Source organism: Protomyctophum bolini, assembly GCF_963924005.1.
Source record: "Protomyctophum bolini genome assembly, chromosome: 12".
NCBI lineage: Eukaryota > Metazoa > Chordata > Actinopteri > Myctophiformes > Myctophidae > Protomyctophum > Protomyctophum bolini.
Genome location: NC_137873.1, coordinates 14,874,879 through 14,901,361, shown reverse-complemented (window position 1 = coordinate 14,901,361; position 26,483 = coordinate 14,874,879). Strand labels below are relative to the sequence as shown.

The 26,483-nt window shown below is 41.8% G+C and overlaps 2 protein-coding genes across 3 annotated transcripts in view; both read left to right on the top strand.

The window, feature by feature from the left end:
* The window catches only part of LOC308325718 (centrosome and spindle pole-associated protein 1-like), a 37,065-nt gene extending 27,149 nt beyond the window's left edge, over positions 1–9,916 (top strand). The window contains exons 18-28 of one of the 2 annotated variants that reach the window (XM_080778367.1): positions 652–795; positions 1,830–2,051; positions 3,138–3,204; positions 3,755–3,860; positions 4,908–5,041; positions 5,703–5,777; positions 5,945–5,976; positions 6,900–6,939; positions 7,400–7,639; positions 7,996–8,237; positions 9,368–9,916. In XM_080778367.1, the coding sequence (XP_080634493.1) occupies positions 652–795; positions 1,830–2,051; positions 3,138–3,204; positions 3,755–3,860; positions 4,908–5,041; positions 5,703–5,777; positions 5,945–5,976; positions 6,900–6,939; positions 7,400–7,639; positions 7,996–8,204 (1,269 nt within the window). In that variant the 3' untranslated portion in view covers positions 8,205–8,237; positions 9,368–9,916. Of the gene's footprint in view, positions 1–651; positions 796–1,829; positions 2,052–3,137; positions 3,205–3,754; positions 3,861–4,907; positions 5,042–5,702; positions 5,778–5,944; positions 5,977–6,899; positions 6,940–7,399; positions 7,640–7,995; positions 8,693–9,367 lie in introns of those variants that run through there. The other variant, XM_080778366.1, reaches the window with a different exon arrangement.
* Positions 9,917–11,235: 1,319 nt separating this feature from the next.
* On the top strand, positions 11,236–26,483 carry LOC308325719 (CYFIP-related Rac1 interactor B-like). The gene is made up of 11 exons (XM_080778368.1): positions 11,236–11,424; positions 18,618–18,694; positions 19,587–19,708; positions 20,137–20,242; positions 20,608–20,744; positions 21,512–21,589; positions 22,995–23,111; positions 23,391–23,470; positions 24,330–24,456; positions 25,106–25,176; positions 25,549–26,483. Exons 2-11 carry the CDS (start codon positions 18,619–18,621, stop codon positions 25,616–25,618), a joined length of 984 nt encoding a protein of 327 aa, XP_080634494.1. The 5' UTR covers positions 11,236–11,424; position 18,618; the 3' UTR covers positions 25,619–26,483.

The window sequence follows — 26,483 nt, the reverse complement described above, 5'->3', positions numbered from 1 at the left end:
ATACATCATTGACTACACTGTAACTATTATGTGAATGTAATATATTATCTAAGTGAGCAACGAGTATAATTGTATTATATAGGTGCATGTGCAAGTGAGTGCAGAATATATTGATATTAGTTGAGAATGAGTAGGACTTCATCGTACTGCTTTTTGAACATTTAATATTTAATTTATCAAATTGTACTTTCTATTATTAACGTTGCCTATTTTTTCAGTTTTTTGTTTTTGTTTTTTTGCACGTTGGAAAATAAAGATTAAACCTACATTTCTCTGACCTAATTCATTATAATTTGTTTGTTTAAAATAGTCTATCTACAAGCTCAATGTGTTTCATCCAGCAAACATTTTGAGCTTGTAGGCCTGCTTTTTTAACCTATTTTGGTCCGGAACCCCTTTTGGTGTTAGCATTATGTTATGCTTTAGCTATTGAAAAATAGCAGATCTACAAGCTCATAGCGCGCCACCGAGGGGCGTGCTACAAGCTTGTAGGTCTACTATTTTTGAAAAAACGACTGACATAGAAACATAGCTTTTTCAGAAAACTGTCAGGATGTAGAAGACCTTTTTAGAATCTGATCTCAGGTCAGAATGGGTTAAATCCACAATGGAGTCACAATAACAATGTCTCCACTTTTGTTCCTCCTTCAGCAAAAAGCCAAGAATGAGGAGCTGGTCCGGCTGGCAGAGGAGAGGAGGAGAGAGGATCAGAGGACGAGGAGGGAGGAGGAGGACAAGGAGAACACTGTTCTGAGGAGGCAGTATGAGAGAGAGAGACAGGCTCGATTAGAGGAGGTACGCACGGCGCACACACACACACACACACACACACACACACACACACACACACACACAGTGTGTAGATCTTTACCCTTGTGTGATAAAGTATAAAATTACTAATCAAAACATAAACCAGTCCGACATTTAGAGAAATATCCAAGTGATCAGCGAGAGAGTTTCTGCAAAGTAGAGGCTGTTTCATTTGCGATGGGATAGATTTGCGTGACTGTAAAGACGAAGCGCAAGTGGGGAGGAGGCTTCTCATACGCTTTATGGCTTACTCATCATCAGAGCTCCAACTGTACGGAAGCATTTGAAAACAGGCAACGTGAGACTAGGGACCCCCAGTCTGGTAACTTGAGACTAGGGACCCCCATTCTGGTAACTTGAGACTAGGGACCCCCATTCTGGCAACGTGAGACTAGGGACCCCCATTCTGGTAACTTGAGACTAGGGACCCCCATTCTGGCAACGTGAGACTAGGGACCCCCAGTCTGGTAACTTGAGACTAGGGACCCCCAGTCTGGCAACGTGAGACTAGGGACCCCCAGTCTGGTAACTTGAGACTAGGGACCCCCAGTCTGGCAACGTGAGACTAGGGGCCCCCAGTCTGGCAACGTGAGACTAGGGACCCCCAGTCTGGTAACTTGAGACTAGGGACCCCCAGTCTGGTAACTTGAGACTAGGGACCCCCAGTCTGGTAACGTGAGACTAGGGGCCCCCAGTCTGGTAACGTGAGACTAGGGACCCCCAGAAGGAGACTTGGGTTTTTTTAAGAAAAGAAAGAAAAACATTTAACATTTAAGATTAAAAGGCATCTGCAAAATTCTGTTCAGTGTCTGCAATAATTGGCAGTCGCCATATATGGAGAAGGCGATGCTTTCTGTACCCGTGATCTGTATCTGAAGCACTTGTTGTAGAGTTTTCTCAAGTTTGCGCATCCACTATTGTTTGTTTTCAAGAAATTTCTTGTAAAAATGTGAATACAAATAAAGATGTTAAGTGTGTGTGTGTGTGTGTGTGTGTGTGTGTGTGTGTGTGTCGTGCAGGTGCACAGGGAGCCTTCCCCTCCAATCCCCACCCTGCAGAGGAGGCACGGGGTCCGACATACGCCCAGACCACCTAGCACACACTCGCTCAGCGGACAACCCCCTAGTCCTACTAGCATACACTCACCCAGGCCTCCTAGCACACACCTACCCAGCACACACGCCTCTCCCAGGCCTCCACCCAGCAGCACACACAGCCAGCTGTCCTCTGCACCACTGTCTGTAAGTGAAGCACGCGCACGCACACACACACACACACACACACACACACACACACACACACACACACACACAAAATGCTTACATTTGTATTGTCAAACTGTTGATCAATTTACCGGTAATTAGATTTACCGGTACTATTATTTCCATATTAAACTCTTTAAACTGCAGTTTTACAACAGAGACATAATATGCATTGTATTATGTTCTAAACTCTTCTGTTCTCGCATATTAAATGAACCACACTTAATGTTAACAGCTGATTGAAATTCAGCCAATCGCACGTGCAGTACAGTCTGTGAACACTGTGCAGGTTTTCTTTAGCGAAGTTAAATGCAAACTAACAAGAGAAGGTTGAGTCTCAACCTGAAAGGTTTGAGAACCGCTGATCTAAACGATATAATGTATGAATATCTTTGTCATTATACAGTTGTGGTGTGTGGACTTGATTTTAAAACATAATATTTATGATTATCATTTTAGTTATCATCGGTTTTAGTGCTCGTTGTGAACTACTATGCTTAGAAAGCAGGCTTCAGGCTGTGTTCTAGGTGGTTTGATCTTTGACACCTCTCTCAAGCCTGAGGTACACTTCGGAGTACCATAGTGTTGCATGCCAATAGGAGCCGATAACTCCACAATGCTCCGTTATGCGCCCATATTCAATTTCCTTCCTGTAAGTATCCAGTATCCTGTCCTGAAAATGTATTTTCTGTTTATTTACCCATTAAAACCGGGAAAGAACGACACACCAAAAGTCTGACATGCGCAAATCACCAGTTGCTCCGACATGCGTTGCATCTCACATGCGGTTAGCGTTAGGTTAGTGTTTGGGGTAGGGTGTCGGACTAATGACTGTCAGACTGTTAGTATGTCGGAACTTATGCTGTGTCATTGTAGATTTTAGCTATACAGTATAAAGCAACATAAGCTTTTTTTTGAACATTTCCACTAAACAAACTCTATATCACAATATAAATATGTTTAACTCTTATTGTAACAAAAGAGAATCACTTACTGCACCCTTAATGATCATCACCCAGGTGACATAAAGAGTGTGTACGTGATCATGTCATGTTTGTTTTTAAGGAGAGATGTCTGTCAGGACTGCAGTCACCCCCTGTCCCCGCTCGACGCAACCAGCTGAGAGCTGCAGGTATGCACGCACACACCCATTCTCTCACATAGAGAGAGATTCTGGAAAGATTGCTACTTTTACGCTATGCATAAATGTGTGCGTGTGTACTGTGTGTGTGTGTGTGTGTGTGTGTGTGTGTGTGTGTGTGTATGTGTGTGCTGTGTGTGTGTGTGTGTGTGTATGTGTGTGCTGTGTGTGTGTGTGTGTGTATGTGTGTCGGGGGTGCATAACGGCTGTCGAGTCCGGGAGTGCTTGAGGGCGGAAGCACCCACTGACACAATGGGCGCATTCGGAAATAGCGCACTGTGCAATGCAAATTAACCCATTTTGGGCGGGAACCCCTTTTGGTGTTTTAAACATTATGTTATAATTTAGCTATTGAAAAATAGCAGATCTACAAGCTCATAGCGCGCCACTCGGTGGCCGTTATATAGAACTGCCCTTATAAGAACTCTCTGCGCCTGACGGGTGTGTTAAGTGAACTCTCAGTGTTAAGGAGACAGCTCAACTGTGTGTGTGTGTGTGTGTGTGTGTGTGTGTGCGTTTGTTTGCACGTGCGCGGCTGCAGAGGATAACAGAGGTGTGTTCAGTGAACTCTCTGCGTTGAGGCGTCAGCTCTACAGTGAACAGAAGAGACTGGAGGAGTGGGAGGAGCATGACTCTCTGATTGACAGGTAAACTGACCAATGATCCGGTCGGGCACTGCGAAGGCCTTTCGTAGTCCTTTTGGACCACGGAGTGAACAACAGAAATGGGACTGAGCTGTTTTTGTGTTCACTCTGTCAGTTAATTTGAAAGAGGATGACGTTCTCTTTCTGGTCAACTTCAGCTCAAATGAAGCCTCAAGCAGTGTTAATTTTTTCAGCAGATTTTGATTTAGTCTTTTGAATAACACACCATTTAGTACAAATTCTTAGTTTAGTCTTAGTCAACTAAATATCAAATTTCTTGTCTTAATGCAGTGTTAATTTTGACAGAAAAGATTTAGTATTGAACGAAATTAAAAGGCCATCACACGCAGAACGGGAACAAAATCTGTACATTATTGCGACCGCAGATCATATTTACTATGGAATCGTGCATTTCCTGTCAGTGTGTTGTTTGTTTGGTTGGTCACCCCAGGCAAGCCCCCATATATGGTTTCCAGGTCTTGTGAAGTTGTGACATCACGGGACATAATCAGCGATGGAGATCCCTGATGTCATAGTAAATGCGACCTGCTGTCGCAGTTAAAGGGGAATACCACTCATTTTAAACATTTTTAACATGTAATTAATATACCTTAGAGTTGTGTGGAAATTATAAAAAAGTCCCCCCATTCTGTGTTGCCTAGAACTGGAGGTCTATAAAAAGATCAGTAACATTACATCTCAGTGACATTCAAACTCTAGACGGGCCCGGCCCTGCCAGGGCCCTCATCAAACCCTGTATACTCAATAGTATGTCCCCGCTACCACCCTTAGATCTCCATATACTGTATGGAGCTGACCTGTTCTGACATTCCATATGTTGATCTGACCTCATCAAACCCGTACACTCAAGACATGCTCCTTATATGGCCAGTACATAGACCCCCCCCCCCATGCCAAAGCGCCCGCTCGCCCAGCAGTCTGCTGCCAACGAGGCGGATGCGCGCACGCGACCTCGCCCCTCAGGCGAGTCTTACTGGTATAATGTATAACTGTGTGTGTGTGTGTGTGTGTGTGTGTTTTTTTTTCCAGGCGCAGAGATCCCCCCCTGGTGGATGTGTTTGACCGGGCTCGTCTCAAACTGCAGGCTCCCGTCAGAAGACCTTCATCCAAACACACTGAGCCACCGAACCTGATGAATATACACACATCACTGCAACTGAATGGTACACACTACACACACTGAACCTGATGAAACCTGACCAAAGTATTTTTGGGGTTCGCCAGCCCAAAAGGTTGAGAACCTCTGATATGTAGTACATATGTCCTAGTGTTAAACCCACGTCCCATGGCACAGGGAAGTGTTTTTCCCTTGTAATATAAGAACGGTGTTCCCATTTAAAAATGAGGTGACTCTGTGTCGTTTATATTCTGTTTGATTCCATCAAGAAACTTGAATTAATTCTGCTGCAGTACCGGCCGGGAAGTAAAAAGTAGAGTGAGCAGACAACATTGTGCTGTGTACTGTAGACAGAAGTAAAAAGTAGAGTGAACAGACAACATTGTGCTGTGTACTGTAGACAGAAGTAAAAAGTAGAGTGAACAGACAACATTGTGCTGTGTACTGTAGACAGAAGTAAAAAGTAGAGTGAGCAGACAACATTGTGGTGTACTGTGTACTGTAGACAAAAGGGAGGAATGAGCGCATCTGTTTGGCTGGAGTAAAAATATCCAACAAGGTGCTTTTGTCTTCTGTACAACTGAGTGACAGAACTGATGCATTGCAAGGTTAAAATGCACCTACGCACAACTGTCTTCATCAGACTAACAAGATTACCGTGTGTGTGTGTGTGTGTGTGTGTGTGTGTGTGTGTGCGCGTGTGTCAGACTGTGAACTGAAGGAAGTGGGTGTGACCAGGAGGAGGAGGCGGGGTGACTCTAGTCTAAGGACCGCCCACAGTGGTAAGAACATTCTCAGAAGTTGGTGGGAGTAAAGCTCTTCATAATGTCCAAAACCTTTTTTTTAAGGATTATTATGAATTGGTTATAATGAACAATGGGTTAATGTTGATTAATGAGTTACATTATTTAAATGATGTTTATTAAATTGTTGTGTCAATATCTTTCAGACTATGTTGACCTCTCCCCTCTTCACTACCTGGTTAGTTCAACAGCACTTCCTCATTACATCACTTCCTGAACAACAACACTTCCTCATTACATCACTTCCTGCATGTGTCACATTCTTGGTTGTGTCTATGCAAGGCCTGACCATCAGGGCTCCTGATGCAGGAGGGCTTCAGTGCCTCGCTCAAGGATACTAACAAGGGCACTAATTGTATTAGTTAGTGGACAGTAACTAGCTATCTGAAGGGGGAATACCATTCATTTTCAACATTTAACTATGTAATTTCTATATCCTAAAGCTGTATTGTGTAAATTATTAAAAAAGGTCCCCCCCCTTGGCCTTATGTGTTGCCTAGGAATTGGAGAATACATTTTTGGGGTCATGTGATCAGTGACCTGAGGTCAACGTTGGCCCAACCTCTGGGCCGCCTCATACATTAGAAACAAAGCAACTAAAATGAAGGAACGGAAGCCAAAGAGGGAAGTGTTCAACAACACATCGGAGGCAAACGGAAACCAGAAGTCGATGAGAGCCTGCTATTCCAGCTTGTGAACAAACACTATTTCTATTAAGTCGCAACACAGCCCATACTTATCCCCTAAACTGCAGCTTTGGTATTGAGGGGAACGCTTTAGCTGAAAATAGCCGATAGACAAGCTTGCAGCGCAATGCTGTTGTGAGAATAACAGACCTCCGGTTACCCATATGGGGTTTAAGTTGTCAGACACATACATGCCCTTTAGATACCTCTATAAAATGATACAGCCTGCACATTGATCGATTGGTTGAATACTTTATTAGACAGAGGACCAGGCATTTGAGCTGAAAGGATAACGCAAAAAAAAGTGCTGAGGACTTTCAATTGTGGTCCTATGTATTCAATTCATCAACATGGCATAACAACATGATGACGTTCTGGTGCCATTCATTTAGAAACGTGTGTGCGTGTGTTTCAGAGGACTACAGACCTGTTGGAGTCAGAGAGTGCCTTTATAGGTGAGAATTTTGATTGATTCTTTGTGTTGCACTTGCACCTCATATCATTATTTATTTGGTCACAAGCTCTTAATACTTTTCATTGGCTCAACATTTATAAAACCTCCACAAACAAGAAAGTAAACATAACTTATTTTTTTGCCATGGCTCCAATATTCTGTGAGCAAATGAGGAAGCGCTCGCATTACATGATAATCTGCCCGAATTATAGCTCCTGATCAAGATAGAACAGGGTACACATGTGTTAATTTTTAGCTCCTGATCAAGATAGAACAGGGTACACATGTGTTAATTATAGCTCCTGATCAAGATAGAACAGGGTACACATGTGTTAATTATAGCTCCTGATCAAGATAGAACAGGGTACACATGTGTTAGCTCAGCTGGGCTTTACAGAACTACTCATACTGTGAGCGAAAATATTAAAAGCATTGTGTGTGCGTGCACGTGTGTGTCTTAGAGCCACCAGGAACTGAACCCGCCCAGCTGTCAGCCAGAGAGCGAAGAAGGAACAGACAAACACAACAGCAGCAGCAGCCCATTGGTCAAGCAGATATCTTCTCTGTCCAATCAGAGAGAAGAAACAGACAAACACAACAACAGCAGCCCATTGGTCAAGCAGATATCTTCTCAGTCCAATCGGAGAGGGAGGCCGGTGGAAAGGACAGAACCAGAAGGCTTCAGGCTCTGGATCGTCATGGTAACTTGTGCTGTTAAAGTTACTATTATTAGGCAAAGAAGTTAGGGGATAAGGGGTAAGGCACTGACGAAAATAGGGCCCCAAGTGTCCGTATTTTACTTAAATCATCTTCGAACTTTCAAAATAGAAAATTATAGTCATTTATATAAAATATCTCAATGCATTTAGAGCAGTGGTTCTCAAATGTAATGGCATTTCTATCTCTGGGACCCCAATTTATATGGTCAAATTAACTGTGTCTGTGTACAAAAAGTACCAAATGATTTACAGACCTACAGGTCCATTTAACCCACTTTGAGAACCACTGATTTAGGGGAAATACTGTTTGAGTAAATGTACTCTGTTGTCTTTCACAGGTCCAGCTAGCCGCTCCGATGATGATGATGAGGATGATGAAGGCGACTCCGCCTCTCTCCACATCTCCCCCCGGCTGGGCCACGCCCCCAACCCTCACAGCTCCACAGAAACGCTCGCCACGGACACGTGGACGCGGATGGAGGGTCTCTTGCGGAGGGAGGAGGGGTCAAGAGCCAGGGACTCTGTCCCCCAAGACTGGGACAACTAGCCTCAACCAGTCACAGCCCTGCAGATACATGTGGTATTGTTTAGAGAGCAATGCTTTGTTTACAAACATTGAGGCTGCACACGCTTCTGTGATTACATCATGCAATCAATTCCCAGCATATACCCAACCCTGTTTTTATTTTTTATTCATTCATTTTGTCCTGCGTGTGTAGGCTGGTGAGTCACTCCCTAGCGAGACGCTGGGAGAGCCTGATTCATACTTGGGTTCATGCTTTGTGTCTAGAACAGCAGACCTAGAAGATCTCAACGAACTTCTGTGTCTGCTGTTTTCACTGTCACTGGTTCCCAAACAGGATCACATCCTATGCTGTATGAGTAAACCTCTCAGCTGGGAGAACACTCAGCTGAAGCCCCCTCATCATGATCACATCCTATGCTGTATGAGTAAACATCTCAGCTGGGAGAACACTCAGCTGAAGCCCCCTCATCATGATCACATCCTATGCTGTATGAGTAAACATCTCAGCTGGGAGAACACTCAGCTGAAGCCCCCTCATCATGATCACATCCTATGCTGTATGAGTAAACATCTCAGCTGGGAGAACACTCAGCTGAAGCCCCCTCATCATGATCACATCCTATGCTGTATGAGTAAACATCTCAGCTGGGAGAACACTCAGCTGAAGCCCCCTCATCATGAGCAATACCGAAAATGGCTTTTTCATTTGCACTTGGGTCTAATGCTGCATTCACATGGGATCAGGCAAGCGTTAGACAGCAAACCGGAAGTCATTTTAGTGGACGGGACCAGGACGTTAAACAGAACAGGACAGCACGGCATCAATGTTAAAATATTTACCGGTAATCTTTTTAGCGTTTCGTGCCATCCAGCAGGTTTTGCCATCTACTGCTTGCCTGATTCCATGTGGATGCAGCATAACTGCGTTCTCAAAACTAGTAAAGGAATTTGCAGGCTAAATTAATCAGATTAATAGTTTAGTGACTTTAGTCTATTCAAAAAAGATGTATTGGATAGTGAAAATGGATTAAAGAGATGAAGAGACAAGCAGACCCCTGTTACATAGAAACACACAATGATTACTATCACAAAATATAGAGCTTTTAACATTTAAAACAAATCCCATAAAAACACATCACTTAAGCTACTTTTAAAGATGCAATCCATAATATTTATGTCCACAGAGTGTGGATAGAAGAGCAGGTGGACCAGCTACGATCAGTTATCCTTCTACCATTGAGCTGGCAAGAGATTAAACTTTGCTTTGACCTTCATGCAGTACCTGTTATCAACCAGTAGGTGTCTTACCAGACTACAGGATATAATGTCTCAATGGAAGAGCAGGTATAGTAGAACAACTAAATGTATGTGAATTAACATATTCTATGTACACATTTTGTTAAAATAACTTTTTCTGTACACAGAAATTTGTGATTGCAGCTTTAAAGTCCTTTGTTTAGATTGGTGACCCTTTTGATCTTTTCTATTTGTCTGATTTTCCTTTGGTCATGTTTTGTATGCTTTTCTAAGGTGATCTTGAATCCACAAATAAGATACTATTATTCAGTAGTATTATTAGTAGTATTCGATCTGGAGTCAGTATCATGAACCAAAGAGTGGAAGTGTTTTAATTGTCATGATAATAAATTATATTTTTAACTTAAGGGAGAGTCTGTGTTGTTCAAACTAGCACTTCACAACACCCCCAAATGCTGTTATTTATTTTAGGCTTGATTGGCATAATGTTTTAAATAAAAGTCATACACTTACAGAGCCTTCACCTGTTTATTTTTAGTTCTGCTGCAGGACCACATTGGAAACACGTGTTTCATTATACTTTGAATGTTTTACCCTGGGTTTAAGTTGTATCATGATTATACTTCAAATGGAATCGATAGTTCCCACATTCAGTTGTCTGAGCAGGGTCAGCCACACAATCCAAAACGAATGAAATAATGAGCAGACAGTGGTTGAGTGCTCAACCATTATTTCATTTATTTCTCATTTCATCACTTTTACTTGTTTATGCTGTAGGGCTATATACTGTCACGAGTTGTCTCTCCGCGATGAAATTGGTGACCTGAAATTGCATTTTATGTTTTGTATCTCACAAAAGTTTCAAAGGTAAGAATGAACCTGCCTTCCTCTTTGGCCCAAAAACACGGTTCAGCCGCACATACCACATTGGCTCTAATTCAGCCTATGTGTTGAGGGTTCGTATCCCGATTCCGGGGACCTTTAAGATATTTTTAGAGATCTACAACAAAGTGTGGTACGGGGCCCCATAGAGATCTTTCCAGACTAGGGCCCCATGCATGCAGCAATATGAGGAGCAATTTAATGTCGGTGTTATTCCACCGCTTGAAGACTGCAGAATGAATATTCGCATCATAGGGTTCACTCTCACCACTCGTATAATTTGTTGACTGGTGTGGCCAGGGGTATGTAATTGGCCCCTCCTTTTTCCCGCCCAAACTTAAATCCCTTGTAAACACTAACAACTAGATCAGTGACATAAATGACTAAACCCTTGTTTTTCCTTCTTTTTTGTGTGAAATGTTCCTTTAATACGGCACAGTCAGATGTCAGAGCTGTCCAACAGGTTAGTGTGTGTGTGTGTGTGTGTGTGTGTGTGTGTGTGTTTGTGTGTGTGTGTGTGTGTGTGTGTGTGTGTAAATCTTGTAGCCTGAGGCTACTAATTTTCATTGTAGCCTGGAGGAGCAGTGATTATAGATCTACTGTAAATACTATTTTACTATTACTATTATATACTAATACTATAGAAGCCTACTGTAGCCTATTATTATTATTATTATTATACTATTACATAATTCTAGATAGCAATACACTGACTGAGCATTGTGGTGCCCTGTGCCCACAACAATGTTTAGAGATCGACACATTAAAGTCATGACTATATATTACTTACATTGTGGTCCTTTGAGTGCAAAGTACTAAGTAGGTAGACAAGACAGACGGACGGACAGACAGAGCACATTTTAGTTATATAGTTGTGTTGTCATCACTTCCTTCTTTAAGGATCAATTCCTGCTCTGCGTGGTTGTGGGTTGAACCAACCTGCAGCCTGGTCTGTCTGAATCTGTTCTCTAATGTTCTGCCTCAGTGTTCCGGGTTCTAAACATGCAAAGAACAACAACACACACCTAGAAGAAGACAACAAACAACAACACGCACCTTGATTCTATAACGGGAGGGTCGCACTTTGATGTTTATGCTGAAGGTAAGATTTCATTCACGTCCATGCGATCGTCGCCGCGGTGGAGTCAGTTGTGAAGAAACGGAGACAAAGTAACGATTTGACACCCAGGTGGGAACCGACCGGAGCTGCAGACAGAGTTTAACTTGCACGAACCAGAATACCAGATGCATGAATGAATATTAAGTAGCATGTTTTTTGAAGGGGGAAAGATGATTCGACTAGGAATCCGCTTGTTATACTGTATTTTATTTATATAAAAGTTTGTATGATACTTGGAGACTTTCATCCAATAGAGAGTGATAGACCCGAAACATTTTGCATATTTCACGTACCGGTATTTTAAGTTCTGATAATTTATACAATACAGAGATCTGACCGCATGACAGGCAGCAGATAGGCCTACTTTGTTAAACTCAATCATATTTGTATGATTAGTTTTACTACATTTTCTCTTGGCTACTCCCACCACTGAATTTATTCGCCATCGCAAGGTGTCGCTGCGTGCCAAAAAAGAACAGATCTACAAGTTATCAACGCGCCGCAGGGTGACGCGTTGATAGCTTGTAGATCTGTTCTTTTTTGGCTCGCAGCGACACCGTTGTACTACGGAGTATACATAAAGAAGAGGCCCAACATTCAAAAGTAAATGTTACCCTACTTCCTCATCTGCCATCTTTAAAACATATGCCTCTTTAAAATCGTAGAGAAGTTAAAATGATGTAGGCTACGTATATGACACATATCTGTAGAGGTGTTTGTAGCCTGCCTGCTTCCTTCCCTTTCTACTCCACTGTTGCTTTTAACATTATTATTAGTATTCAATCTAGTATTTTATAGAAGCACTGCCATTGACAAGTGACAGTTGAACTTCAACTTCCCCTTTTTGGATTAAATTAATTCAGGTCAAGTGTTGCTTCTCAAAGTGGGGTGGGCCCCCCAGAAAGAGGTCCTTTCAAACCAGGTCCCCCCCATGCAGAAAAATGAGGAACTGTTTAATTCACTGTTATTTCAACACTAGAAGACTATATTGGGGGCACAGTTGCAGTCAGTAGCACTGCTCACAGCTATAATGGGTTCTGGGTTAAATTCCCACTGTGGATGCTATGGGCGCTGGGTGTGTGTTCTCTTCGTGTCATCCATGCCCATACACTAGGTGGGGTTGGAAAAAGGGCCTTTCTGTGTGGAATTTGCATGTTCTCCCTGTGTCCCCTATGGTAGGTACCCTCATGGGTGGACATGTTTTTGCAGGTCCGGGTACTAACGTATAGGGGTCCATTCTGACTTATATAGTGAATGAAGGACTATAACTTCAAACAGTTTGATTAGGTCACACTGACAAGATTGAAGATTACTTACATATCAACTTTCACAGGTCACGTTAGGTCATGTTAAAAATCGCTGTTTCACAGTTATAAACATTTGAGTAGGCCTGCTACATATAGTTGTAGAATTCTATAACAACAAAAGCAGTCTGTGTCATGTTGTTGTTCATGATTATCTTTTTTTATAGCAAATTGCAGGCAAACATTATAGAATATAAATAACCCTCCTATGCCACATGACTTACAAGATAATTTGTAGTAGGCCTACCTAATTTGGTGAAAACAATTCTGTTTTGTGACATTTGCAGCAAGAGTGACATTTGCAGCATTTGTGAATTGAATTAATTTAATTTGTGAATCCCTTTTGTTTCTGGGTTGTTTAGAGTAGACAAAGACCCTCCTTAATGTGGGACCGACATTTAGGGTTTTTTGATTGATTGAAATATTTATTAACAGTTTGCAGAATTACAGTACATTTCAAGCACAACTCAATACAAAGACTGTGAACTGTAAGTGGACGACCGAATAAAGCATTACACTTGTTTACAAGAGGGTCCACCTTGTTCAAATCATCAAAACATTTAGAGACGTACAAATAGACACTTCTATATAGCCAAAAACAAAAAGAGAACAGGAATTCATCATAAAGGAGGTAAAAAGGGAAAAGAACATATACTGTGAGGGGGAAAATGTGTTAATGACTGTTGGTATGGCGTTCCACATTTTGGTGGCATAGAAGTGAAAAGAATTTAGTCCCTTGTTTGTGCCGAATCTGGGTTGCACATGGTTTGTTGCACTCCCTCTGGTGTTGTGGGTGTGGACTTCGTTAACATTAAGGAAGTATTTAGACAGGTACTTGGGTATCTTGGTGGTGTATCGAATCTTGTGGACCAGACCCATTGCAAGATGCTGTACTCTGTCGTCGACCCTAAGCCATTCCAGCCTGTCAAAGTGTGCAGGGGTGATGTGGGTTCGGGGGGTGAGGCCAAGTAGGAGCCTGACCAGTTTGTTTTTGTCTGGAGCCTTTTTTTAAGGGCCTTTGAGGTGCACGCATAGTCAGAGAAACCTTGTACAAGGGCTCCTGTTATGGTCTTCAAGGTCAAGGTGTTATGGTTGACCAGTGAGGAGATCCTGTAAAGGAATCTTGTTCTTTGGTTGACTTTTTTTGATTATGTTGGTGGCCATTTTATCACCAGAAAGATTAGCCTCCAGGATGGAACCTAGGTAGATAATTTCATCTTTTCGTGTGATAATATTGTCACCCACTCTAACCAAGAAGCCATCTGCCTTGCTGAGATTACTATTTGATCCAAAGAGAATGGATTCAGTTTTTCTCAGGTGTAAAGATAGTTTGTTATCAGTGAGCCAGGTGCAGATTCTACAGAGTTCAGAGCTGAGGGCCTTTTCAACCTGCAGTTTGTTCCTGTCCGAGACTAGCAGTGCTGAGTCATCTGCAAATAGGAACAAGTTGCAGTCACAAGCTGATGTCATGTCGTTTACATATATTAGGAGCTCACTGAGAGGGGGGGGGGGACGGGGGGGGACACGACAGACAGTGTTCAGTGTACCTCCACCATCTGTTCTCTCCCCTCCAGGTAGGATTGCATCCAGCTCACTGATGTGCTATCAAAATCAATTGCTTTTAGCTTGTTAACCAGTATGGAGTGGTTCACTGTGTCAAAAGCCTTTTGGAGGTCCAGCTTGACCATGCCGCAGTATTTGCCAGCATCCACCTCGTGTTTGATGTGGTCGCTCAAATAGAGGAGGCATGTGTCAGTGGAGTGGGATGTTCTGAAGCCAGATTGGAACTCGTACATTAATTTATTTGTGGCAAGATACTTTTCAACATGTTCATAGACTATTTTTTCCATCACTTTCGAGATGGAGCTTAGAATAGAAATAGGGCGGTAGTACCCGGGGTCTAATTTACTCCCTTTCTTGTGCAGGGGGGTTACTTTGGCTAGTTTAAAATCTTGGGGGACCTGTCCCTGTTTGATGGAGAAGTTTACTATGTGGGTGATGATTGGAGCTGAGCTGAGAGATGGCTGAGTTTCTGAGATATTTGGAGGGAATATTGTCATGGCAAGTGGCCTTGTGGGGTTGGAGGGCACTCATTTCTTAAGTACCTCATCAGTTGTTACCATAACTAGTTTAAAATCATCTTTACAAACACCTAGGTTTCTGTAGAAGGTGTGAATGTGCTCTACACCAAAGAGCCCAGATTGGGAGGGCAGTTTGTTAACCAGCATTGTTGCTATGTTTGTAAAGAAGATGTTCAAGTAGTTGGCCACATCAAGCTTGTCAGTGATGAGAGTGTCGTTCGATTTGATGTTTATGTTTGAAAACCTGGTTTACAGTTTTTGACCGCAGCCTAGTTGGTTGTTGAGTAGCTTCCAGGGCTCCCGTGGATTGTTTTTGTTTTCCTCAGCTTTATCATTGATAAAGTTTCTTTTAGCTGATTTGGTCATGTAAGTAACAATATTTCTTAGCTTGTTTTGTTGGGTTTTTAGGTTGTCCAACTGAGCTTGGGTAGACCGGATGCTGCATTCATTCATGATTCTTGTGTATAATGTTTTGGTAAAACAGGTCCTCGGCCTTGAGCAAACTTTGGAAGTGGATGGAGCATAGGGTGCCTGAGAGCAATCAACCATAACTTGCACAACTCTTTATTCTCGAAAGGAAAATGATAAAGTTTTGTCTCCACAAAAATCATGATAATTAGAACGTGGAACAGTGCACTACTGCACACATCCGTAGTAAAATAATAGAATCTACAAACTACTAAGGTTTTAGTAGGCTGCTTGCCGTGGGTGTGTCTCTATCTCGGGGAACAAACAGGCAGCATGGTGACTATGTGTTTACAAACCAAACCTTGCAATATTTCCGTGCGAGAGTTGGGAAGGCGCTTCAGTATATCTCCAAACTAAATTGTACCTTTTATGTAAATCAATCGTAAAAGACTGCCACTTGGCAGGGTGGCATTCCCCTGGAGGCTTTTTAGGCATTCTCCTTCACATTTTTACTGATTATTTGTGTCATTATCATTTTTTTTATTCTGTTGTAATTGAAAATAAACAAACAAACAAACAAACCGAGGTTGATGGTATTGCAGTTGAGTTCCCATCATAGCAGACAGTGATGCAACCAGCCCGGACGCTACAAATGAGAAGATAAAAAAAACTGCAGATCTACAAGTTCACAACTGTCATGTCATCTGTCATGTGACGTGTATGTGCAGAGCTGTAAGAATCATTTCTGCTTTTCAGTCTGTTGCGTGTGGCTGTCTGCTTCAAACCACTTTCAATATGACAGCCATATACTCTGCTCATGTCGGTAAACATACACAAATAGATGATTATTAATAGAATATGTTTATATCTACTAATAACTATGTGTCAACATTTATAAAACCCCACAGAGACAGTTTTTTTATATTATACTCATTATAGGCCAAAAATGTAAAACATTTTTAATTTAAAAAACAAACCACTATCCTGCGGCAAAAATATAGGCAATTCATTCATGAAAAAATAATTTGAAATATGGAGATACAAGGTTTCCAGCCCGACAGAAATGGCATACTTGTGCAAGATGTCATTGCAGTATAATATATTTATTTTATAGTATACAGTATATTTAGTTTGTGTGTTTGTTTATTACCAGGAGTAGTCCCAAAACCTAACTTACAAGACACTGCTGACCAAGACGGTGGCACAAAATGTCTCATGTAAAACTAAACCAACATAATCATAAAACCCATCAAAATATAACGGGATTAGTGGTGTTCAGTTACGTTTTATTCAGCCTGGTGGGAGTTGAGGATAATGTTGTTTACCGTCCCTGACAGTAGTAGCAGGCTGTTAAAATAAATGTGCTTTTCTTAATTCATCACATACTGAATGAACAGGAAGTTCGAACCTGGTTCACTGGAAATACACAACTAATATATGACTCAGAGGCTGTGTGTGTGTGTGTGTGTGTGTGTGTGTGTGTGTGTGTGTGTGTGTGTGTGTGTGTGTGTGTGTGTGTGTGTGTGTGTGTGTGTGTGTGTGTGTGTGTGTGTGTGTGTGTGTGTGTGTGTGTGTGTGTGTGTGTGTGTGTGTGTGTGTGTGTGCGCGCGTGTGTGTGTGTTTGTATTGATTGAATATATAGTATGCCCTCCAGCAGTATGAGTTTAATATGCCTTTTATGAGACACAACAACAACAAGGTCCAATGGTCCATTAAACATTCAACACTAAAAATAACTGGACAAAACAACAGCGTGACAAACAAGGTAAACAACAAATGCATATACTGTACTGAAAATATACAGTTTAAACACATTGTTCGTTTGTTTGTGTAGGACTACACAGGCAAATGGGACGTCAGCCAGGGAGTGGTATAATCATCCAGTTCAATGAGGCCGCCGCTGACTCCATGTGGTGATTTGATGGTTGTGCATTCATCCATGATGTGTTCAACACGGGGGGGGCACGCGTTAGTCCGCCGTACCGTTGCTACGACACACGGTGACACGGATACGGAATGATTGCAAACACGTGGAGGATACCACTCACAAGAGGCATAGCAGACCTAACTGAATGAGTGAGCCGTTGCAACACTGTGTGTGTGTGTGTGTGTGTGTGTGTGTGTGTGTGTGTGTGTGTGTGTGTGTGTGTGTGTGTGTGTGTGTGTGCAATGTGCATGCAGAGGCCTGTTTCAACCAGCGAGTTCTAACAGGTCCTCAGTCACAGATCACACCGCTGAGATTTCATATCCTGGCCAATCAGTAGGCTGTGTACTTGTGTAGGCACGCGCATGTGTGTCTGTGTGTGCGTAGTCTGCGCTCTGTGCACGCACGTGTGTTTGTGTGTATTTATTGGTAAATAGTGTTTGTACGTGCAATGATAGTAGTTGCGTAAGGTGAGCCGAGCGTGAGTTTGCAAAAACACACCTTGATGCAGTCGATCCATCCATCCATCTATTTTAATTGCATTTGCCTTCTATTCTTAATCACATGATGAGGAATTCCACTGTATGTTGTTGTTAGGGTTAGCTTTATGTTGATTCTTTGATAAACACCTTGGAACAGTGGGTGTTTTTATGTTTTTTTGTGGCTTTCGCCTTTATTTTATATTTTTTATGGAGGGACAGACAGGAAATGGGGAGAGAGATGGGGGGATGACATGCAGTAAAGGCTGTCGGGATCAGGAGTCGAAACCGTGGCACACTGCCAGACTGGATTACCAGCCAAGGTGCCTGGACCGCTGAGCCACGGCCCAGGCCACCTTGGAACAGTGTTGTTTTCTCTGGCTTCGTACACACATATCAGACGAACATGCTCTGTGCTGTCCGTGTTTTATGGCCGCCTCAATGCTTTTCCAATGGAAGTCACGTGGTTTGACCAAACAGTTGTGTGTGATGGGGGGAGGGGGGGGCAATCAAACACAAGTGTTTGGTGAAACCACGTGACTTCCATTGGAAAAGCATTGGGGCGGCCATAAAACACAGGCAGAGCACAGCACAGTTGTTCTTTATGTGTGTACGAAGCCTCTCTAGGACCGACAGACAGACAGACAGCATTTTATCTGCTTGTTTTTTCATCACTTCCAATTCCACTTGTTTATGAAATCTGTATCCCGACCTGAAAATGCATTGTTCATTCACTAAAGAACAAAGAACAATGATCCGAATATTTAACACTTATTGTGACCATAGATCACAAATTACTATGAAAACCTGCAAAACCTGTCAGTCAGTCGATCCGTCTGTCATGCCACCATACAGTATATGGGCTTCAGTCCATATACTTGTTATATGTCATGCCACCATATATGGTCGAAGCTCCATATATGGCCGTCTCCATATATAAAGATCACGACACTGACCTCATCAAACCCTGTTGTTACAGTATGGGGAACCTGATCAAGGTGTTGACCAAGGACATTGACAACAACACTGCTGGAAAATTCTTCCTCGACTTTGAGAGTAAGACACACACACAACACACAGTGTACGGTGTTTTCATTACAAAATATCAAATTATTACTATTATATTGGTGTGGGGTCATAATGACAGAATGCATGGTTATACCCATGTGCACCCATGTATGTGCATACTACATATCTCTGCTGTCAGAAAGAAACCTAACTCCAAAATGTTCATTTTTCAGAAAATGAAAACTTTTCAGGAAATAAAGAACCTTATTTTTTAAAACAAAGCAATACTGCTTAATCAAAGTTGGTATTGTGACTGTACATTGTCAATTACTTGCATGAGAGGTGGTGGAGTTAGCCGCTTTAGCAGACAGTTTGAGGGTCCAATGGAGATGAGGTTTTGCCTGAAGCACTTTTTACTACCTTGCATTGGTTCAAATTGTTTTAACCAACACACAGACGTAAAGGGTGTTCAATAGCACTGATTTATGCAAAAAAATCTAAAACTTCAAAAATGGAGTTAGGTGGTTTCCTCCCGACAGCAACGATATGTGGTTCTCAAACTATGTGTGGAGACACATTTTGCCTCAAGGCCAGGTGTACATTTTGTCACAACCACACTGATTATGATGCTTCACTGATTGGACGAATATAATTGGCAATCAGTGATTGGATTGGTTGTTTTTATTGAGTGCCGTTTTGGCAGATTTTTTCTTGACTCCTATTGTTTTGAAAATGTAACGGCCAATCTACTCGATAATTCAACTCTACAAATAGCCTAATTTGTGAGATACAAAGTCCAAAATGTGAATCAATTTCGGCCAAATTCTGCACGAACTACGTAGACAGGTTTTAAGTGGTTAATGTACACCTGAAAAGAACATAATGGATGTGATATGTTTTATAATTCTTCATCATAAATGCGTTCTCGTTCCCTCCTCAGATGCCCAGCCCACCGATGCAGAGCGGGAGGTGTGGGACATGGTGAGCAAGGTGCTAATGGAGGCCATGGTTATAATTGAAGAACTGCAGTCCTATACTGGTGCAGGAGATGAGATACGACAGGTAAGCAATACTGGTTCCAATGGTTATTGTGGGAGTGGTTATTTGGGATTTAATTTTTATTTTATCCCACAATTTTGAAACTCATTTTTTTTTCACCCGGTGCCGATTGCCTAAACTCTAATTCTGGGTGCTACTCCTCCCTCTGCCAACCTGGGGAGAGCCCCGAACAGAGCTCATGCTTCCTTCAATGCATGAGGAGTAAGCAGGCCGCTTCTTATCACCTGATGGGGGGGTTCCCCGGTAGGACGTAGCACGTTATTCCAAGCAGTTCCTTTCCCCTCCATCAGGCTGACCTCTCTGACCACATGTCTAATATTGTTTAAAGAGGAGAGGTCCTCTTTATATCTATCCAGCTAATGATTCTTAGTGTTTTAACTGTGTGTGTGTGTGTGTGTGTGTGTGTGTGTGTGTGTGTGTGTGTGTATCAGGCTATTCAGAATCCCAGTCAGCAGGGTGTTCAGGACAGAGCATGGGCGGCTGTGGTTCCTCTGGTCGGGAAACTCAAGAGATTCTATGAGTTCAGTCAGAACCTCGGTAAGACAACACTGAAGCGCTTTAATAAGAACAATAACACAACACAAATTATTATCAGCAATAATACCGTAAATCCTTAAATAGTGACCCGGGCCTGTATTTGTTTAAACTGTAGCGTGTGCCTGGCTTTTATTGGAAGGAGGCATATTTAAGAAGGAGGCTTTTTACTCGAGTCGTGACCCATAACAATTGGTCTGTGACCCACAAATGGGTTCCGAGTCTCGACCCACTGTTTGGGAAACACTGGACTAGAGTGCATGACATTTATTTAGCTCTTATACTTTGTAGGCCATTCTGGATAAGAGTGGCTATGGTAGATATGTGACTATATCATAATATAAATTCATGTCTAATATTGTTTCCAGAGTGTAGTCTTCGTGCTCTGCTGGCCGCTCTCACAAGTTCTCGCAGTTCTCCCACTCAGCATCTGGAGCAGGAACAAGCCCTGGCCAGGCAATTTGCTGAGATCCTCCATTTCACCCTGAGATTCGATGAGCTGAAGGTACCTCTTCTGACCTCCTCGCTCCTGCCCTCTCCTCTCCTCTCCTCTCCTCTCCTCTCCTCTCCTCTCCTCTCCTCTCCTCTCCTCTCCTCTCCTCTCCTCTCCTCTCCTCTCCTCTCCTCTCCTCTCCTCTCCTCTCCTCTCCTCTCCTCTCCTCTCCTCTCCTCTCCTCTCCTCTCCTCTCCTCTCCTCTCCTCTCCCCTCCCCGCCTCTCCTCTGTTCGCGTCTCTGCTCCAGTCTGCTACTCTCCCCTCCTCTCCTGTCCCTTGTTTTTGTTTTCCAGGAAAAAAATATTACTACAAATACCTAAAAACATTTGCAATTTTTGGGGACAGATATAACACAACATATAACAAGTTCAGTACAATACGAGTGATAACCACATTTCAACTTTTATTTGTATTTCCTGGAGTCTTTCACTTTCAAAATGTTAAGAAAAGCAAGAATAGCCTAGCGTATCACATTGCATCGCGATGCGAGGTGTTGTGAGCTTGCATGCGAGGGGTTGTGAGCTTGCAGATCACTAACGTGTGAGAGACAAAGCAGGGGATTATAATTTTTTTAAGAAAAAGCATTGAAATATTGAGATTTGAGATGAAGTTTCTGCCCAACAGCAGTGATATGTAATACATGGTTATGTCATTAAAAATAATTGTATACTGTGTATAATGTGTGTGTGTGTGTGTGTGTGTGTGTGTGTGTGTGTGTGTGTGTGTGTGTGTGTGTGTGTGTGTGTGTGTTTATGCGTGTGTGCGTGCGTGTGTCAGATGACTAATCCAGCCATCCAAAACGACTTCAGTTACTACAGACGAACCATCAGCCGCATGAGGATCAATAATATCAATGTAAGAAATTCAACACACGCAATCACGCATGCACGTGCGCACACACACACACACACACACACACACACACACACACAAGTCAAAATACGTTCAAGCAATGTTCAGTATGTATTATGTATTATAGTAATTTAATTTGTAACGGATTCTAGAGCCCTCATTTATCAATGGATTGCAATTACTATAATTCGAGCGTGGGTTTTGGCATATGCTCACATCAACGTCACGTCATTTAAATAACACAGCCTTAAATATTCTAGAGAACACCCCGATTTTACTACATAAACAACTGGAATACGACCAAACAAATATGTGGAAATCCAATAAGAAAGGAGTTTCCCCCTTGCTGCCTACCATGTCACACGCACAGTGCACCACACAGTGCTAGTGCACGTTAAAGCAGTCATGTAGGCGATCTCCGTGAGTGGGACTGCTGTGACAGCCTGTGAGTGATGCCACGTTAATGAGAGATGGCCTGGCAAGGCAGTAACAGTCATAATCAACGATTATGGAGTGATTGATAAATGAATGCATAAACATATGGATGAAGGCTGGTGTGTGCTGGGTGGATGTCCATGAAAAGATTTAAACAGCGGCGCCAACAGTCCCGACTCCCAAAAATGATCCCGCATAAGCACTCAGCCTATCTGATCCAGATCTGCAATTTATCTGAATGACTGTTAAAACACTTATTTAAATGGATGATATGATTAAGCCCCTAACGCCATACCATTGCAAATAGTAACTTGGAAATAAAATAGGCATGCATGTCCATTTATGCCAAAATCTAAATGTTATAGCCTATTATCACAGGGATTATTTATAGGCGTCTGATTTTGACCATGGGAGCGTCTGATGCGCTCCCATGGTCAAAATCGCACATATGCGCTTGTTTATAGCATCTAAAGTTGGTCAGACAATGCTGCTCCGCTGGTCTATGACCGAAGCATACGACAGCTCCCGACCAAACGTGAGATTTGGCGTGGCGTACGTCAAAGTTCAAAGTCACGCTGGAATGATAAATGCAGGAAATGACAGATTTTTGGATGTAAATGAGTTTTTAGACATGCATTGTGAACGAGAGTGATCAGCAAAATCAACACAGGCCAATTTTCCCTGTAATGGAAGTCCACACCAATGTTGTTTGGGTCTGTGTCATATTGAGCAAGAAAGAACCTTTCTGTAGTGTAATGTCTCCCCCTGCTGGGTGAGAGTAGCCTCTACAGCCACACAGCAGTCTGTAATTAATCCATTAGAGAGGCCTATTTTAACTGGACTCCTGTCTGGTGGGAGAGGTCATTGAAATCTGGCAAATCAACAAAACCCACACACACACACACACACACACACACACACACACACGTGCGTTATCAGTTTCTTGACAGCTATATTGTTGTTGTTTTTTCAGTCAGAGGCAAATTTTGATGTCAACAATGAGCTAGCCAATCGGATGTCTCTATTCTACGCCAGTGCCACGCCCATGTTGAAAACACTCAGCGATGCAACGACCAAGTTTGTCGCCGATGTAAGCTGTCTGTCTGTCTGTCTGTCTGTCTGTCTGTCTGTCTGTCTGGTCAGCTCCCAGTACAACAGCGTTAGACTGTGGTTGTACTGGTCAGCTCTCCGTACAGCTCTCTTCATGTTTCTTGGTTTTGTTTTCATACCAGCTTACGTTCATTGTCTTTACCATTTGTATCTGAAACTGAAGGAAGATCAAATAAACTAAACTAAACTAAACTAAAAAAACTAAACTAAACTAAACTAAACTAAACAGACTATGGTTGTACTGTATGGTGTGTTTCAGAATCCAGATGTTCCGGTAGAAAACACCACAGACTGTTTGAGCACCATGGCGTGTGTGTGTAAGGTGATGCTGGAGACACCGTGAGTTCAATACCTTCTTCTGTTTGTCTCACTTCCTTTATGCACGGACACACACACACGCACGCACTCTCAAGGTAGCACGCAACAGGAGACATTTCAAATGCGTTCTCATATACAGTAACTGTACGTTTTTTATTAGGCGAGGGCCAGTGTCTGGGTAGATATGTTAGCTAGTCCTACTTCACAGTGTGAAATGTTCTGCAAATTTGACGCACCCATGCATAACAAACAGCTGTTACTTGCATTGGGGGTAATGCACATACATGATTTTATTTCATCATGGAAAAAAACATGAAGAGCGTTCATCCTAAACATGCAGCTACATAACTACAATCAAATGGTGGTCAATAGAGAAATTGACTGGGAGAACTGGTCAAATACTGTACAAAATCACTGTCTAGGGCTTATTTTGTTGCATTCCTATGACAGCAAAGAGGCATTGTTTGTGTTGTCACTGAAGTTTGAATCATTCCAATGTCAACGTTAACTCTAACACTAATTTAAAAAAATAGCCGAATGAATGAACTGTTTTCTCTAAACACATCGGGGAGATTCCTCTCTCCTTGACAATAAAAGCGGACACTCAATCAATGTAAATTTACCGTAATATCGCCTGGTCCATTCACACATTGAGCTGTTTGGGTTGAATCAGACATTATTACACAGACTACTCAAAAGGAGCTGGCAGTGTAATGTCTGTTGTATGTCAGGTCTTGGATTATGTGTTAAATGCGTTACAGTGCATGGGTGAAAGACATTTCACTCTCTCTCTTCAATTCAGTTGGCTTGATTTAATGCAATATTAAATATTATTACAAAATGCTGATTGCGTTGAATGATGATGATGATGTGTCGACAGGGAGTACAAGAGTCGTTTCACCAGTGAGGAGACGGTGTTGTTCTGTCTCAGGGTCATGGTTGGAGTCATCATTCTGTACGACTACGTCCATCCTGCTGGAGCCTTCGTCAGAACGTCCAATATAGATGTACGTATGTCACGCCATGACCTTTCACCTCCATCTGACCGTGAAACCCTAGCCTGACCCTTAGCCCCCAGTCTTGACAAACAAACATTCTTGAGTGTACTGTTTGGCTGTAAAATTATATTGCGTGTTTGTTTTCACGCAAGCACCAAAAACACAAGCAACATTGATTGATTGAGGTGTCCAAACAATGGTCTGTTCTTCGTAGCAGCGGTCTGTATCAACCCTAAAAAAACTAACCCTAAAAGAGTTTGTAAATCCTTGAAACAACTAGGATACAGTAATCAATAACCAAATACTCATAACCTGAACATGGATGTCATTGTCATAATTTGTTGTCTAGCCAGTCTGGGTGCTATGGAGAAATTTATGTTACATCCAGTGAAGATGTAACATTTTCACATAGTTATTTCATGCATGGATTTCATGCATGTATCAACATGGACTTGCAACATTACTATAAAGACATATTTACACAATAACATAAATAAAAAAATACCCAGTAAAAATTAAAATGGAGTTTGAAGTGGAATGGATTTATATACGTAGGATGGGGCCGTATCTGATCAAAATGAAGATCAAATACAGTATCTACAAAATGTTCACTGCTGTGAGGTGTGTTTTGATGTGAGGTGCGATGTGTTTCTTTCAGATGAAAGGTTGCATCAAGGTCCTGAAGGAACAACCTCCAAACAGTGTGGAGATTCTGCTCAACGCTCTCAGGTTCAAACACAGATCTTTATGATTATTATAAACTGTTATAAAACTATTGGTGTGTGTAATGACTCAGTACACTGTATTATCGTCAAATCACAACAGAAAGGTCAGCAAACTTCATGTTTAAAATATGATGGTCAGTAAGATCAATTAACATAACACATAGCAAAACACAATAATCAATCATATTTTCATTTGAAACCATTTATTTGCCCTTCATGAAGATTCTTAAATGAGTATAAAACTGACATAAACATTAGGCATTTCTATGCACAGCTCTGTTGTCTTTGTTACAGTGGAATACAGAGTCATTATTATTTCACTGTGAACAATATTCATGTGTCATCAAATCAAATGTAGATTGTGTTTTCTTCTCAGGTACACGACCAAACATCTAAACGACGAGTCTACCTCCAAACAAATCAAGAACCTGTTGCAATCCAATTAACCTGTATACTAGCATTACATATTTGTTTGACTGTACCTGTCTACTGGTACTACATGTGCGCACGTGTACGTCTGCGGGGAAGGGAGGGGCTTTAATTTTTTGTTATGAATTTTGCAACAACAAAAGACAAACATGGATGTGATTTTTGTTTGTGATAACCAGTGTTGGGCAGCAACGTATTGCCAGTTTCTAGCATTACTAGTATCACATACTATTACTTTTCCCAGTAATGAGAAGTATAACCAGTTTCTATAACATACAGTATCAGCAATGTTTGTGTTTACACAAACACTCAAAATTGTCCATTTATTGTCAATGGAATTTAATGTTTGTGTTAGGACAACGTTTGTATTTGAACACACACTAAAAGCTGGACATACTGTAGGAGGGACTAGCGCCCCTCAAAAAAGAGCTTTAAGATTTTAACAAAAAACCTTTAAACCAAAACTATCATACTGTATACAGCACCTTTAACAAAATATACTGTAGTAGCTGATGTTAATCTTTCTGCACAGTGGCATATACAGTATGTACAAATGAATACATGCTATTAATTGATATGAGTTGTATTAACACAAGTCTCAGGTCATATGATGCTACTGAATGAGTGGAGGATGCTAGTTTGAAACTGTCACCTTGTTTTCTTGTTTGATGTCAGACCACTGGAAATATTTAGTTGAACAACGGTACTTAACATGTCATAGTACATTTCTAAAATATACATTTTCTTTTACTATTTGATACATACATTTCAATGTGGTATATGAGCTACATGCATGTACATCCTCATTATAAGAAATGTGATATTTTGCTTTACTTTGAGATGTGTCATTGGCCAAATAAAGTTTTACGCATTTTTGTTAAA

Coding starts and splice junctions, on each gene's coding strand:
- LOC308325719 (XM_080778368.1), top strand. CDS start 18,619: ATGGGGAACCTGATCAAGGTGTTGACCAAGGACATTGACAACAACACT. Junction 21,590..22,994: donor TGAGGATCAATAATATCAAT/GTAAGAAATTCA, acceptor TTGTTTTTTCAG/TCAGAGGCAAATTTTGATGT. Junction 24,457..25,105: donor TCAGAACGTCCAATATAGAT/GTACGTATGTCA, acceptor TGTTTCTTTCAG/ATGAAAGGTTGCATCAAGGT.